This window comes from Mustela lutreola, chromosome 9, assembly GCF_030435805.1.
Source record: "Mustela lutreola isolate mMusLut2 chromosome 9, mMusLut2.pri, whole genome shotgun sequence".
NCBI classification, from domain to species: Eukaryota; Metazoa; Chordata; class Mammalia; order Carnivora; family Mustelidae; genus Mustela; species Mustela lutreola.
Genome location: NC_081298.1, coordinates 114,791,969 through 114,807,829, shown reverse-complemented (window position 1 = coordinate 114,807,829; position 15,861 = coordinate 114,791,969). Strand labels below are relative to the sequence as shown.

The window sequence follows — 15,861 nt, the reverse complement described above, 5'->3', positions numbered from 1 at the left end:
AACACTAAAATCACTTTAAACAATAGAGAAAAATAACATTATCTCAGTACTGAAACTCATTGGCAAGTGTATCAAAGAAGTGGTAACTTAAGATGACCAATCACTTCCCCAGTTAAATTTTCCATGATTCTAGAAAATAGTTTATCTACTTTATGATAGGAACTATTTTAAATATTTACGAGATATCAATGAACAAAACATCATAGATCTCGGGAAATGGTTGTCTAATAAAAATAAGGTCATAGCTTTAAAGATCTTTAAAATATGTAAAATTTAAATGTTTTGCTGCTTTTTGAGTATAAGCCTCCAGATATAATTTTGGATACAGTCTTTCAAAGGGGGTCAGTTTCAAATACTGATATAGCTAAAAACACATTGTTCCTCAGAAGATACTAGAACTCTAGCATTTGGGAGGCAAGTATTTAAATCTAGAACTCTCCTAAAATTCAGGACTTGTGGCCAAGCTCCATTTGCTCTTTCAAATTCTATAGTTCAAATGTTAAGTGTTAGAAACACTTGGCAATGATAAAAAAAAAAAAATACAGGCTAGTAACTGACTAAACTATTGTTTTGGACTTCCATTTACATTAGCTATTTTTTAAAGTATTTTAGTACCAATAACCTACACTGATCACTTACCAACAAAAAAACAATTTCTGAAGTTCCTACATTATAAAGTTTTAGCTTATGTGGGTTACTACTGAAAGAACTTTTATGTTCCTAATACGAGAAGACATATATATTTGCTGTCTTTTCAAACTTTCCGACTAGGTATCCTAGTAAAGGAAATTAATATAAAATGAAACTTACCTTTTCAATATTTCCGTATAAGCAGAATAGGTTGAACACTCTTGAACAATTCATTTTTAGCTGATGTAATCCACTAACCATTACAACTGACCCAGAGGGGTTTCCTCCATGCATGTAAGAGGAAGAAGCCTGTGGTAACGGATATGCAACAAGCTCAGGCGTATCTCGAGAGCCCATTCTGTAACGACTTGGTAAAGGCAACAATGGACCATGGGATCCTATAAAAATGATAAATAAAACAAAACACAACTTAGCAGATACACTTCACCACTAAAAGTAAACTCTTAGTATTAGCTAGTTTGATGTATGTCCAAGGAAAACTCAAATGTATTAATATCCAAATATAACCTGTGAGGATTAATAAAATCTGTTTCTGTGTACCAGATCCAAGATACACTGACCTGCACACCTCTGCATATACATCGGGCTTAAAGTTTATATTTTTAAAAATACTGTTTAACAAAAAAGTATGTAAGATCAAGCCACAGATAGCAGGGATGGGGAGAATCAGTATAAAACTTTGGGCCACTGTGTATAAATTATATCTCAAATTAAAAAAAAACAAAAACAAAAAGCCTTCTGCCAACATCTTTTGGAGGATAATACAATAAAATATACAGTGAAATCTCAGAAACTATCTCTATACAGACATTTTAAAAAAGAACACCTCCTTAGTTTCACTGAAAAGCTATCTCCTTGAATATATTTTACTTTAACATGCTTTCCAGTATTTTATTACCCTAATTCTAATTTAGGAAACAAAACCCCTAATTTCATTAATATCTTATCAACTCAAAGGTATCATTTATTCAGCACCCTGCATTATCTGAAACAACATCAAGAACCCAGAATAATGCCTGAACAGCTGAAACTGTAGTCACAAAACACACACAAATCTATGTCTCATACTGAGAATCCTTATTAAGAACTAACTTTCTAATTTTAGAGTAGTTCTAAACAACTTTGATTTATCCAGTTTTCCCATCTGTAACAGATTGGAAGTAACAAGAAAAATAAAGCTAAAAAGTCAATGGAACAGACACGAATGGGGGAGTCTGGAGAAACTGATACTAAAAGCAGGCATAGGGCACATTCACAACATCAAGAAGAGAGAGTCCTAAAAAATGAGAAGCAACTGAGACACCAACTCATAAACTGGTGTTTGCCAGAGGAGAGAAAAGAGGGGGTGAAACAGGAAAAGAGGATCAAGTATCAACTCTCAGTACAATAAAATGAGCCTCCGGGATGAAAAGTACTGCAGAGGGAAGATGGTCAGTAATACTGTAGGAACGCTGTATGGTACCGTATTATCATGGTGAGCACCGCACACAGAACAAAACCATCAATCTCTCTGTTGTACACTCAACTAATATCACAGTTGTATGTCAACTATACTTCGACTTAAAAGCAGCAACTAAAATGGATGCATAGCTCAGAAATATAAACCCACACGTTAGATACTCCTGAGTTAGTGATTACAGAAGCATACTCTTGTAACATGGAAAGGTCCTCTTGGTGTTCAAGAAACCAATCCAAAGACCCAAGTCTTTTCTTCATTTCTCAAGAAGAATATGTAATGCTACTGACACTCATTTTTATGTAAAACTAAGGGACACCTGTTATCCACTAAGTTACCAAGAACTACATTTTGGTATTCATAGCATGCTATTAGAGCTTATGTGGACTCCAGTGCAGTATTTAGTATTCTTAATATAGCTGTCATTCATAACAACACAGCAATACTACCAGTGAGCATACACACGGTGTGAGTTCCTACGATTTCATGGAGGAAGAAACACTTCATTAATGCATCATCAGTGTTGCCTTAAACCTTCAACTGCCCTTCTTGCTGATGATTAGTAGTTTATCAAAACAATAGCTCTAGCTCATGGTGAGTTGTTAGTAGCAACACGTTTTGAACTCTAATTTAAACTTTATACATATGTTGGGGTCAAATATCAATCACTCTTATCCCTACTGCAGAAGTACATATCCATGCTACACCATCCTTTGCTACCACCGTTTTAAAGACACTTCACTACTGGGGCGCCTGGGTGACTCAGTGGGTTAAAGCCTCTGCCTTCAGCTCAAGTCATGATCCCAGGGTCCTGGGATTAAGCCCCTCGTCGGGCTCTCTGCTCAGTGGTTGTGATCTCTCTCTGTCAAATAAATAAAATCTTAAGAAAAAAAAATACACTTCACTATTATCACTAAATTTTCTTTTTCATAGAAAGTAGAAAGATGTGTCGTGGATGGGCAATGGAAACTTCCACTCTGCTTAAGTTGGTCAATGTCCAAAAATGTTGAGATCCACTACCACAGGTAACAAATGAATTCAGTGCTAGAGAATGTAACTGATGTTTGTAATTATGACCTCAGCCCTCGGGATTAAATTATGTTATCTATACTATTTAAATTGTTGCCTATATTGCTTAAGAAGAAAAAATAGAAATCTTTCTAAATGTTTCTATACATAAAAAATTCATACAAAATGTTTTGATGCTTAAAAAGCTAATACTTCAGGTATTTAAAAAATTCGATTATGTGGAAAATGCTACATAAATGCATTATCATCTGAAAGGCATTTCTCATCCTTATATTTTAAATTCTCTGGTCCAGGAGCCATATCCAAAGATGCTAGCAATTAATATACAAAATTTTCTTAGACCCACAGAAAACAAATCTGTATAAAAGTGGTAAAAATAATACTTTTCAAGTATGAGGGCATCTACCAGTTCACCTCATAGGATAGTGCTTCCCAAAGTAAAAGATTTAAAGAATGCTGAGAGCACAGATTTATACTACTATAATCAACCAATGAGTAAATCTAATCTAATTAAGTCATTAAAACTTTTCTGTTCCCTCATTCTCATATTCCATCATAAAGGAAAAGCCAGGGGCGCCTGGGTGGCTCAGTGGGTTAGGCCTCTGCCTTCGGCTCGGGTCATGATCTCGAGGTCCTGGGATCTCAGGGTTCTGGGATCGAGCCCCGCATGGGGCTCTCTGCTCAGTGGAGAGCCTGCTTCCCTGCTCTCTGCCTGCCTCTCCGCCTGCCTGTGATCTCTGTCAAATAAATAAATAAAATCGTTAAAAAAAAAAAATAAATAAAGGAAAAGACACCTATGATATGACACGGAAATGCAAGAACACCTATTTTGCTGAACTGCTGATCTGAAGGGATACAAATATGATCTGCAGTTTTTAAACAGGCTCAATATATCACTAGCACCTACTCCCATCTTGCTTTTCCACCAATTTCCTCACCTTACTTCTCTTTCTCTACCTCTCTGTATTCATCTCTCACTCTTCCTATACTCTGCTCTGCTTACTCCCCTAGGAAAGTAAAACAAGTTATCCTCGGAGAGTTAACATTTCAATGTATATAGCTCAGAACGGCTGTCCCTACACAACCCCACAACCAGTCCTCCTCAGTAGGACCCTATTTAACTGCCAATGCAAAGAATTTTGCACCTCTCTTTAGTAAGCTTACATTTTAAAATTTACACACACACACACACACACACAATTAGGGTATGAAACCGACAAAGATTTCACAATAGGCTTTTTAAAAATATGGTTCTTCTACACATGCATATAATATACTTTTATTTATACCAATTTTCAGTAAGATGTATTTTATGAAGGCAAACCTGAAAACCCAAAATGAGAAAATAGTCTGTGTCAACAATATCACAGTAGGGTTCTTTGTCCTTCATTTATTCTTTCACAGACTTTTCTAGACCCCTTGGCAAAATATTTTAACAATTTTTAGCCTTCCGCCGACTGCCATGACACATATACTCCACAACTACACTACAAACTTGTGATAAGCAATTCTTTGTAACCTCCCACTATGGAAAGCACAGTCAGCTCCTAATAAGTGTTTCTTTAGTACAGAAGCAAAACTATCTACATGACCAGATTTAATATTTATGGTGTTAAAGAAACAGCTAAGAAAAATGATCAAGGAACTCATTGAAACCACTGGAGGAAGATTTTCATTATATACCACACTTACTATTTTGACAACAAAGAGATTGTTTCAATCACTTCTTCCAGACAGACTACCATAGCAACCTTAACAAACACACACATATGCGAGCACACACACACACACAAACACACAGGTAATAAATCCCAGAGTTCAAAAAAAGACACTAAGGAATAAGCTAAAATTCATGGCTAAGAACAGTCATCAAACATAGGCAATCTGAAAACATTATGGACAATAAGCAACACCGGGAGATTTTAGAAGATAAATCCCAAGAGTACAATATAGCAATTTCTATCTTCTACAGCTTCTAATAGCATTGTACTTCAGCCTTAAACCACAGAATAGGTGGGGTCAAAAACAACTACTAAAAACTAAAGAAGATCTAAAAACACAGAACTTATAACCAGTTACAAGTCTTATCAATAACAATTCTCAACATCTACCCCTACCTACAAGAACAATAGTCTGATGCCTAACTTTTTCCTGGGCAAGAATATTATTTAACCTTACCAACATAGCTAACATTAAAACTGAGAAGTTTTAAAAGAGGAATTAAGTACAAACAAATTTAGCCAAAGCCAAAATACCAACTGTAGAACTAAAGAATTAGGCTCTAACCAGAAATGTGTTTCTTTTTGACAAATGCCCCATTCTTTCTGCCTTTATTACTCAAAGTTCCTCTTTGTTCCTAATTGCTAGAATGGAAGAAAATATACTTACTGAGCAATAATATTTCCTTTTGGTCCTCTAACAGACCAGTACCCATTACTAATCAAAACCAAACCAAACCAAAATGGTAAAAAATCTTTCAACCCCCAACCAACAGCTCTCATTTATCTCAAGGATTAGATGATAAATCAATATCCTAAGAAAACAAAGGATTCTGGACAACTCTTTGGGAGTACATTATAAGGGACTGATCCCCTATAAACCAAGTCAGGTGACAGGAAAAATAGAGACAAGAAATGTGCCATTCTTCATCAGAAATGCAAAAATTCTAATAGTTTGTCTATACTACCTTCCTTCTGCCTTGACAAACTTACCATAGCCATCATGTCTAAACGAAGAAGGGTGTTCTCCCAAAATGGCTTGTCTCTGGCGACCCTTTCCTCTATCTGACACAAAAGTAGAAACATGGTTTTAACAATTTTGACCCAAGTACTTAACAGAGTACTCACATGGGAAACACCCATTCAAAACATCCATTACAATTCATGAAAGAAATAGGATTCCTGGTTAACTTTAAACATCCATTCATATCCAATTTAAATACAAACACCAAGAGTTTAAGGAAGTAATTCTATCTAACAAATTCCACTTAGCTTGAAAATATCTTTTTGGCAAATGCCAAATACAATCACACTTTCAAATTTAAGGAAAGAATGGATACTTTTCAGGAAGTGAACATACACAATGCTAGAGTTTGACACTGTACAGAAGTTTTTACCAATACATGTCTTTAAAACAAGCTTTAAGTGCAGTACTTTTGAAAGACAGTACCTGAATCATACTATTAGCTTCAACAGCAACACATTTTCAAAGTGGGCTTCTTTCAAGAAGTTCAGCATAAGCCAACAACAACCTGTATTACATGGTTTCACAATCAGTAAACACAGAGTATTTTGTATGTATATACACATATTTACAAACACCTACTGACTTGAGAGCTGGAAATGTGCACATCACTGGCCCATTTTATATCACGGACTGGTCATTGTCTATAGACCTTAACACCAGGCGGGACTATGAGCACCCCCCCAAAGTTTAAATATGCCAAGATAAAGCTAACCAAGGGGGCTACATTATTGGATGAGAGTACTACAATACTACTAAAAAATAATTTTTATGCTAGCTATGTTTTCAGGAAAGGCATGCCAATTTTCCTAAAGTTAATTTGAAAGATCCAAAAAAAAAAAAAAAATTACTTGTAAGTTTCTAAAATAGCACTTCCTATGTTGGTTGATAAATTTTAGAAATTACTGTACAATACTTTTATAAAGTTTGCTGATCAAATTATAATACCAAATAAGATTTTTTTTAAAGTATATCTTATGAATCTGGTCATTCTAATCTTTGAAAATTCACAGAGAGGCTTTCTATAAATCCTTAGTCACCTAAACAAATGAGATTTATGGGAGATGAGAAATAATTTTCACTTCAGCCCAGAGAAGTACCATTTTAAGTACCTATTCCAAGTTAGCACAGCATTAAAAGGGACCTAAGAGGTCATCTAATTCACCTTTTATTCACTGTATAAATGCTCTTTACACCATCCCTATCAATTGGAACCATCTAGCCCTCTGTTTACCCAATACCAATAACAATGTACTTATTACCTTCATTACCTTCCTATACATTTTCAGTTGGTCCTAAATAATGAGATAATTTTTGTATTGTATATAAATTGGTCCTCTACCCATTTTCTATCCCGTTTGGGACTCACAGACTTAGTCTCTCTCCAAAAACCCTCTCAAATGCTTCCAAGTTATTGAGATCCTCCCTCCATTTCCCCAAAGTCATTTCTTCTCTAGTCATTCACAGTTCCTTCTTTCCATTACATGGATTCTAGCATCATCATTTAAGTCCCACTCCTCCTGAATTAATCCAGTCTGCTAATCCCTTCTGTTAATATTCCTCTACTTAAGCATGCCACCAAACACTATATGCAATTCCTTATCTAACTAAGGAATCTTAAACCAAAAACACCATAATGTCTTCATGGCTGTTTTACTGATACAGTTAATAGTGTGCTATATAAAGGAAAGAGCACTAGACTAGGAATCAGAAGATTCCAATTTAAACACTAATTTGCTGTATAATCACAGAAACTGACACTTCATTCATAAAATGAAGGAGTTAGAGTGGATGGTCTCCCAAGGTATCTTTCAGCCAAACATTCGCTACCTAATATAAGGTCACATGAAACAAAAAGTGTGTGAAAGAGTCAAATGCTGATTACATCAGTCTATATAAACAGTGGTTTGTGACTTTACATAAATTCATCTGAAATCTGATGGAAGCTATATACCTTCTCCCCCAAAAATGCACATATACACAAGTTTTGTTTAACATTTCTGGAATGATTCTCTGGAGTCCAGACTAAGAACTTTTTCTACTAAGTGTAATTTGGGCTGAAAAGGACTTTTAAAAATGAGGTCGTATTTATTACAGAGTTCCTTTTGGTAGAAAAACTTACAATTCAGTATCAACTTGAGTGGAAGATAAAGTCACTACAAAAACAAGAACAGAAACTGCTAGACTTAGAAAGCAAGAATATTTTCCCCTTGAAAACTAACTGAACTTGTTTTACTTCTTTATATTTCACTATTTAAATATCTACCTCATACGTTTCTAACCTTTTCGGATTATAATTCCTTGTATGAAAAACTAATCTAAGCTGGCTCTGTGTAAACTTTAGACCGTCTTAAAAAAAAAAAAAAGATGTAAACACTATTACAGTAAGAAGCACATCTACAAATGTTTTAAAAGACATTAAGAGAAATGTAACCAAAACTGTTTTGAGTTAAAAATATATATATATTCAATAACAGACTGTAATTTCACAGAAGTGAGAGATTTCTCATCAACCACTTGTTCTGTTGTTTGAGTACTAAGGTTTTGTTTTCCAATACTGTGCTCAACTGTACCAAGCCTATGCCAAGCAGATTTGTAAGTAGGGAAAAATGTGGGGTCCAGCCAAAGCTGCATCACAATACAAACCTGTCTGCAACCCCATGCATAAGGCAAGATGGTTTCCTAAGAATTGAGAATTAAAGGGGCCAATCATCCGAAGTTCTAAATATTGCAACATGCAAAGGATCATATTGTCTTTTGTGATGTTTTCTTTTGCTAAGTATACATGCACTATGGAGTCCCTACTGCCCAAGATATTCTGGGTGCCATAAAAGTTTTTCCTACTTTATGGACTTTTATAGATATGCTCATCTTGGTGAGTTTTCTCAACATGTGGTTCAAACACTGATATTGTAGTTGAGGTGTAGCCAATACTGCAGCCCCCTTGTTTTTACAAGATCCACATTTTAACTTGTATATTCCAGAATTGCCACATAGTTAGTTGAACAATTTTACCAGTCAAACCTATGCTCATGAAATTTATAAGTTATAGGTGGAAATGCATTTCAAGTGAAATGCTCTTATTTTAAGATTTATCAAGTTTAAATATAGTCTACCTTGAACAGACATGTTACTTTCACCTACATTTGAAATGTCAAAATTTCTAGTTACACAAGTTAACATGAATGATAACCTTAAATTGTTACAAAAAGTGACAACTTATAAACAGCCACTTTACAAAAAAAAAAAAAAAATCAAACCACACAGAAACCATCTTTTACATAAAATGCAACTTTTCATCAGTATGTTAATGTGCTCAATGTCCACAGTTAAGGGAAAAAAACCCAAAGGAGTAAATCGGAGTGCAGCAAATGTGCACCTTTCTAAACCTTTTATCTTTAATATCTGTGTGGATTGGTTGAGCATTAGCAATTCTCAAGACCTATAGATAAACTGGCCCTGGTTACCTGCCAATTAACAATTTGAATCTGAGCTGAAAACAGTTACATTAATGGGCATTAAGATTTACAACATTGTAAATAAAGTCTAGTACCCGTTAGTGAAAAGTCTTAAATTCTACAACTGGAACCTTAAGGGAAATCAGACCAGTATACACATACAACTTGAATAAATGGGCACAGTCTATCATGGTGTTCATCCCATGCAAGTCTGAAGTACTGTTAAGTGTCCTCCTTTAAAAACTTGGGGTGATGGTGCATGCAGTATGCAGTCAAGGTGAATTGCAAGTCTGAGTTTTTCAGAGGGCTTTTTGCTGATGCCGATGTTGTGCATGATGAAGTGTAGAGTCAGCCTGTTGGAGTCCTCTATCCTTCTTAATGCCTCGTCCAGCTTGGGGGAAAAGTCCTTTCCATAGAGAAGCAGTGTGCAAGTTTGCAGTTTGTAAGGAATATTCTGAATCAGTTTCCTCTCCTCCAAAGAGAGAGAGCTGCTTGGAGAAATGCAAGTCCTTGAACTGCGGGCGTGCCTGTATGTATGGGCTCCTTGTTGAACTAAATATAAATAACTCAGCACATACCAGTAGGGGGCACTAATTTCAAGGTTATTTTCCAGCATTACATGGCCTTTCGCAACAAAAGCATTCACCAACAAGATTTTCATTTAAATGCACTAGCTCACCTCAGGAAAAAGGAATCTAACTGCATGTAAAAATCTGTCAGCAGATGTAAGTACATTCTAAAATGCATAAAATACTTACCTCGCCTTCCCAAATATGGTTTAGTGTAGTCCCAACTGTCATTGTCATTCCTAATAACATTTAGACGAGTTGGCTGTTAAGATCAAAAAGAAAATAAGCTCAAACTGCATATCCAAAGCATAAATATTTCTTTGGCAAAGTGTTGAAAAAATATTTACCCTTGCATATTCGATTTTTAGTGTGCAACATCCAGCATAAATATCTGCTCCATTGAGTGCTGCTTTAGCTTTCTGGGCACAAAGGACTGATTCAAACATAAGCTCTATTAAGGAAATTTGGTTTAAAGTGTCCAATATTTAATCATTATTCACTGCCTAAGAAAAGGACCGAAAAATAATCAACTATAACTCTCACTTCCAGAAATGTTTTACCAATAAAATTTCTAGATGAATTTTAGGACAATTTATTTTTAAGATCCAGGGCACCAAAGAAAACATAGTAAACCAAACTATCTACATTAATCCTTCTAAATCATCAAAAGAACTTTATAAACTGAAAAGAAGACGGGAAATGGAGCATGATCCAATTCCCTGGCAAATGATGATAGTCTGTTATCTTGAAACAGGAAATATTTTACTCTTAAAGAAGGAAAAACAGGGACGCCTGGGTGGCTCAGTTGGTTAAGCAGCTGCCTTCGGCTCAGGTCATGGTCCCAGCGTCCTGGGATCGAGTCCCACATCGGGCTCCTTGTTCAGCAGGGAGCCTGCTTCTCCCTCTGCCTCTGCCTGCCATTCTGTCTGCCTGTGCTCACTCTCTCCCCCTCTCTCTCTCTGATAAATAAAAAAAAAATTTAAAAAAAAAAAAAAAAAAAAAAAAGAAGGAAAAACATTACCAAAAAAAAAAACTACATACAGCAAATATTTGATTTTTATATATTCTGAGAAGGCAGAGTTTTATAATCATTTAACTATCTTCATTTTATTGGTTTTAAAAAATTACTTCGGCCTATAGTTGTTTAAGAAAAAAAAATCAGGGGCACCTGGGTGGCTCAGTGGGTTAAGCCGCTGCCTTGACTCAGGTCATGATCTCAGGGTCCCGGAATCGAGTCCCGCATCGGGCTCTCTGCTCAGCAGGGAGCCTGCTTCCCTCTCTCTCTCTCTCTGCCTGCCTCTCTGTCTACTGTGATCTCTCTCTGTCAAATAAATAAATAAAATCTTTAAAAAAAAAAAATAAAAAAAAAAATAAAACCACCAAAATGGTTAAAAAAAAGCAGGGGGCAAAAACACCTTGCTTGAGGCCAATACCATTAAGAGTTTGCTGTATACCCTCCTCACCTTTCTCTATGCATACACATGTACACATAGGTGGGGGGGATAGTTATTTTTTTACATAGGATTATACAATACATACTTTGTATGTATTGCCTATATATTTGCAACTTGCTCTTTTTACTCAACAACAACAACAACAACAAAAAGTTCTTATATAAACTAAGACCCATTTGAAAAATTCACCAAAAAAAGGTAAGAAGAGCTTTATATTACTGATTCTCTAAAGTTTTGGCACTTCCAAACTACCTATTTTAAGGAGAGAGTCAGAAAAGTCCATTTGGGATACATTTTTAAAAGGTACAAATGAGCACTGGGTGTATACACAACTAATGAATCACTGGACAGTACAACAAAAACTAATGATGTACTATATGCTGGCTAACTGAACACAAAAAATTTACTTTTTTAAAGGGTTTATTTATTTATTTGATAGAGAGAAAGAGAGATCACAAGTAGGCAGAGAGGCAGGCAGAGAGAGGGGGAAGCAGGCTCCCCGCTGAGCAGAGAGCACGATGTGGGGCTTGATCCCAGGAACCTGAGCCGAAGGCAGAAGCTTAACCCACTGAGCCACTCAGGCACCCCACAACAAAAAATTTTAAAAAATAAAATTAAAAGGTACAAATGAACACATTATCAAAAAATGTTATTTTTTCCCCTATTAAAAAGACAAAGAACACTATGAGATGAAGTATGGGAATGTTTTTAGGTAGCAAGTTATTCTTATCTGTGGGTACAGCAGTTTCATTTTTTAAATCTAAAACAAGTAGGTTTTTGGTGAAGAGCAGAGAATAAATACCACTTGTCAAGATATGATTAAGCAGGAAAAAATAAGACCATATTACACAGCAATCTTCTACATCAATAAAAAAAATTTCTATGTAAAGGATATTCAACCATTGCTTGTATCCCATTTCTCTTGAATATAACAATACGTTGTACTTTTCCAACTGGGTTGCATACAGTATATAAAACATCCTATGAAGGAAAGAAAACAAGATTTTTTCACATTTTACATTTGGAAAAACAAGAAAATGATACCCTACTTTCTTTAATTTAAAAAAAAACCACAACACCCTCAAGATGTCATTTTTAATCCATTACTCATTAAACTTTTAAAAACTGTTATACTTCTAAAGTTATTTCCTCACCCATACAGTATAACAAACATCGGAAAAGTTACAATGAAACATTTCAAAAGGACTGTTACCTTTATCTCCCTCCAAAATCCTTGATTCTTACTTTAACAGTTACCTAAAATAATGTCTGACAACACACAGTAAGTAAACCGAAATTATATTCAATTAATTTATGTTTTGTTTTCCAAAGTGACTCAGGAATAGTTTAAAATCCCCTGAATTACAGAAATAAATATTTATTAAGAAGTAGTAACAGATAAACTTGGCATTTATTTTTCAAGGGACAATGACTATATAGAGAAAAGATTCCAGAAAGATCATTTATACAATGTTAGATGTCAGCAAACAAGATCCCTGAATTAAATAAGAGAGAACTTAACATCTACTTAATAACAATTCTTCAACTACCAAGAAATTTCTTGAGCACCTACAATTACACAGCGGCACCATTAGGTTCTAGGGATACAACCATAAACAAATCAGACTACTTGTACTAGATTAGGTACATTCTTTCTCCCTGAACACAAAATACTGTTAATTAATACTAATTAATACTGCTTATTAATAAGTCTAGGGATATTATAGACTTATTAATATCTGTATTCTTATATCTATATATCTTGTATATATCTGTATCTTATGCTATATGTCCCAATATCATAAGTCCTTACTAGAAGTCATACTAACTGAAGCTTCCCTTACTGTTATATTCTATTCATCACAAAAATAAAGTGTCCTTGTCACTGGCTTATTATGAAACAGCATGTGATTATGAAGTAAAAAACTTAACTGGTTCAGAACATGAATCCTTTGTAAAAATTCTGCTAATATCACTGTTTTAAAGGGTGAAACAGGAAATTTTAAGTAAATCAGACAAGTTTTTAATAAGTTATCTCAAAAGCACTTACAATAATATATACATCTTTGAGATTCTGTCCTTACCTAATAGATGGTCTTAACACATGTGCTGGTACATAAGTGAGAGAAATTTCTTAGATTATTTCTAACAAGTCTGTCTAATTCCTTATCAGAAATAGTTAACACTGATGCTAAATAATATAAATTTTGAAAAGTACTTATTTGTTACAACTGCACTTCTGACATTTTAACTTCAGTGTTCACCATTTCTTTGTTAAGCATGATATATTCATTTTAATAATTCTTTAAAAAGCACTATTTTCAAATATCTAGATGGCAGTGAAGAAAGCTACAGGTTAGTCACTCTAGAGGCAATTTTCAAAATCACTTTTAATTTAGTTTATTATACAAAATGCATACCACTGTAATTGGATAAAGAGGATTCTGAATTGATAGGAGAAGAACTTTGTTGCCTCCTGATGGATCATCAGTATTTCCTGGCCGAGTGATCCTTTTGCTTGTAGAATAGTTGAAAAAAGCCTGTTGACCAGCAATGTACACAGGTTCATCCGCAGCAAACGTCACACATTCTTTGGCACTATCTATGTTTTCAAATTCCACTAGAGCCTGCCGTTTAAATGGCATCATCATAACATAGCTGAAAAGGGAGATTGGGAAGGAATACCCAAATATAATAAATTCAGTTAACATTATTTTATCTCAATCAAGGAAAGCAGACTTTAAAAAAAATATGTCAAACTATACAGATTAGTATTCTTCACTACATATATCTAATGTTAGTCAATTCTTAAATCATCCAAATAAGCTGTTGTACATCAGGTAGATGATGCATAGTTGCAAGCTTATCCTCCTGTGACTGAGAGGTTTTCCACCTTTTGCCCTCCTTAAGCACAAGTCTCTGTTAGTTACTAATTACACCGCCCCCTTTACTCTTCAGGTCGCCACTCCCAAGCAATATTAGAAAATATCTAGATAGAGGGCGTGTGGGTGACTCAGAGGGTTAAAGCCTCTGCCTTTGGCTCAGGTCATGATCCCAGAATCCTGAGATCAAGACCCACATTGGGCTCTTCTGCTCAGCGGGGACCCTGCTTCCTCCTCTCTCTCTCTCTCTCTACCTGCCTCTCTGCCTACTTGTGATCTGTTATCTGTCAAATAAAATCTTAAAAGAAAGAAAATATCTAGATCTAGAAATCAATAGAAATAAAACTGAACAGAAGATCAGCATATGGGAACTCTAAAAACAGAAACTACTACCTCTATCAATTTTTCCAAATAAATAAGTGCCCACACTAATAACTAAGAACTGACTATACACTTACATTTATCTTATTAAAAACAAGAGAATCAAAAGATACAGAGAAGCAACTCCAAACCAACCAATTTCATACAAATAATCTCCTCCAAAATATTTTTAAATATTAAAGAATCCATGAAAAATTATTCACTGGATTATGGTAATCATAGTTGCCTATGAGTAAGAGGGTGAAGTTAGTCACATTTCACTGTATACTCTTGGGGAAGAACATATTTTAAATAAACATATGAAATAATAAAGCAATGAAGGGAGGAAGGGAAGAAAGAAATCAAAGCATGTGGATCACACCAGGGGAAACAATAATCTCCCCTGTTCATAAGAACAAGCCCCTTAGAAATGTTTTAAAATAGAATCATCATGGCTTTATAACAGTAGAAGTCTGCAGAAAAATCATTACGCCAGGTACTCAGTGACAGCAATGCTTCTCAATAAGTATCCGGACCTACCGCTACCCTTTAGAAAGTGGCAAATGGTTTATTAGTAAGAAACAGACCACTCTGGGGCGCCTGGGTGGCTCAGTGGGTTAAGCCGCTGCCTTCGGCTCAGGTCATGATCTCAGGGTCCTGGGATCGAGTCCCACATCGGGCTCTCTGCTCGGCAGGGGGCCTGCTTCCCTTCCTCTCTCTGTGATCTCTTCCCTTCCTCTCTCCTACTGTGATCTCTCTCTGTCAAATAAATAATCTTTAAAAAAAAAAAAAAAAGAAACAGACCACTCTGTAACCTGGCAAATTATGTAATTTCAGCTTCTGCATTTATAAAACTTGAAGGATTGTTGTCAAGATTATGTTACTGCATACAAACTGCTTGCTTTGCCTCATTTTCATATCTTTAGAATCAAGAAAACAGATATGATGTGTAACAGGCATTCAAAAATCAGTATTCGTTCGTCTATGAGGCTTGTTAGCTCTCCCACCCACATTGTTCAAAATTAAAGAAAATAACAATAGACCTTGAATTAAAGATTTACCAATTATGAATGCAAAATATAAATACCAGGAGAGAAAAGCATTCCTTTTAGAAATTTCTTGCTAACATTCTGATGTCTTGCATGAAAAACAGAAAACCCTGGAATTAGGACTATGCTAAAGAAATTAAGGAAGAACAAACATTCTCCTCTCAAATATATATGTTGGTTGAATAGCTAAATGGTATTACCAAGTAGATAA

The 15,861-nt window shown here is 35.1% G+C and overlaps 1 protein-coding gene across 3 annotated transcripts in view; it reads right to left on the bottom strand.

The window, feature by feature from the left end:
* HNRNPLL (heterogeneous nuclear ribonucleoprotein L like) overlaps nt 1-15,861 on the bottom strand; it is a 39,281-nt gene that overhangs the window by 9,561 nt on the left and 13,859 nt on the right. The window contains exons 3-8 of one of the 3 annotated variants that reach the window (XM_059188557.1): nt 13,780-14,017; nt 12,260-12,340; nt 10,253-10,354; nt 10,095-10,167; nt 5,848-5,919; nt 811-1,028 (exon numbers count right to left, since the gene is read on the bottom strand). In XM_059188557.1, the coding sequence (XP_059044540.1) occupies nt 811-1,028; nt 5,848-5,919; nt 10,095-10,167; nt 10,253-10,354; nt 12,260-12,340; nt 13,780-14,017 (784 nt within the window). Of the gene's footprint in view, nt 1-810; nt 1,029-5,847; nt 5,920-10,094; nt 10,168-10,252; nt 10,355-12,254; nt 12,341-13,779; nt 14,018-15,861 lie in introns of all 3 variants that reach the window. The other 2 variants (XM_059188559.1, XM_059188560.1) reach the window with 2 other exon arrangements.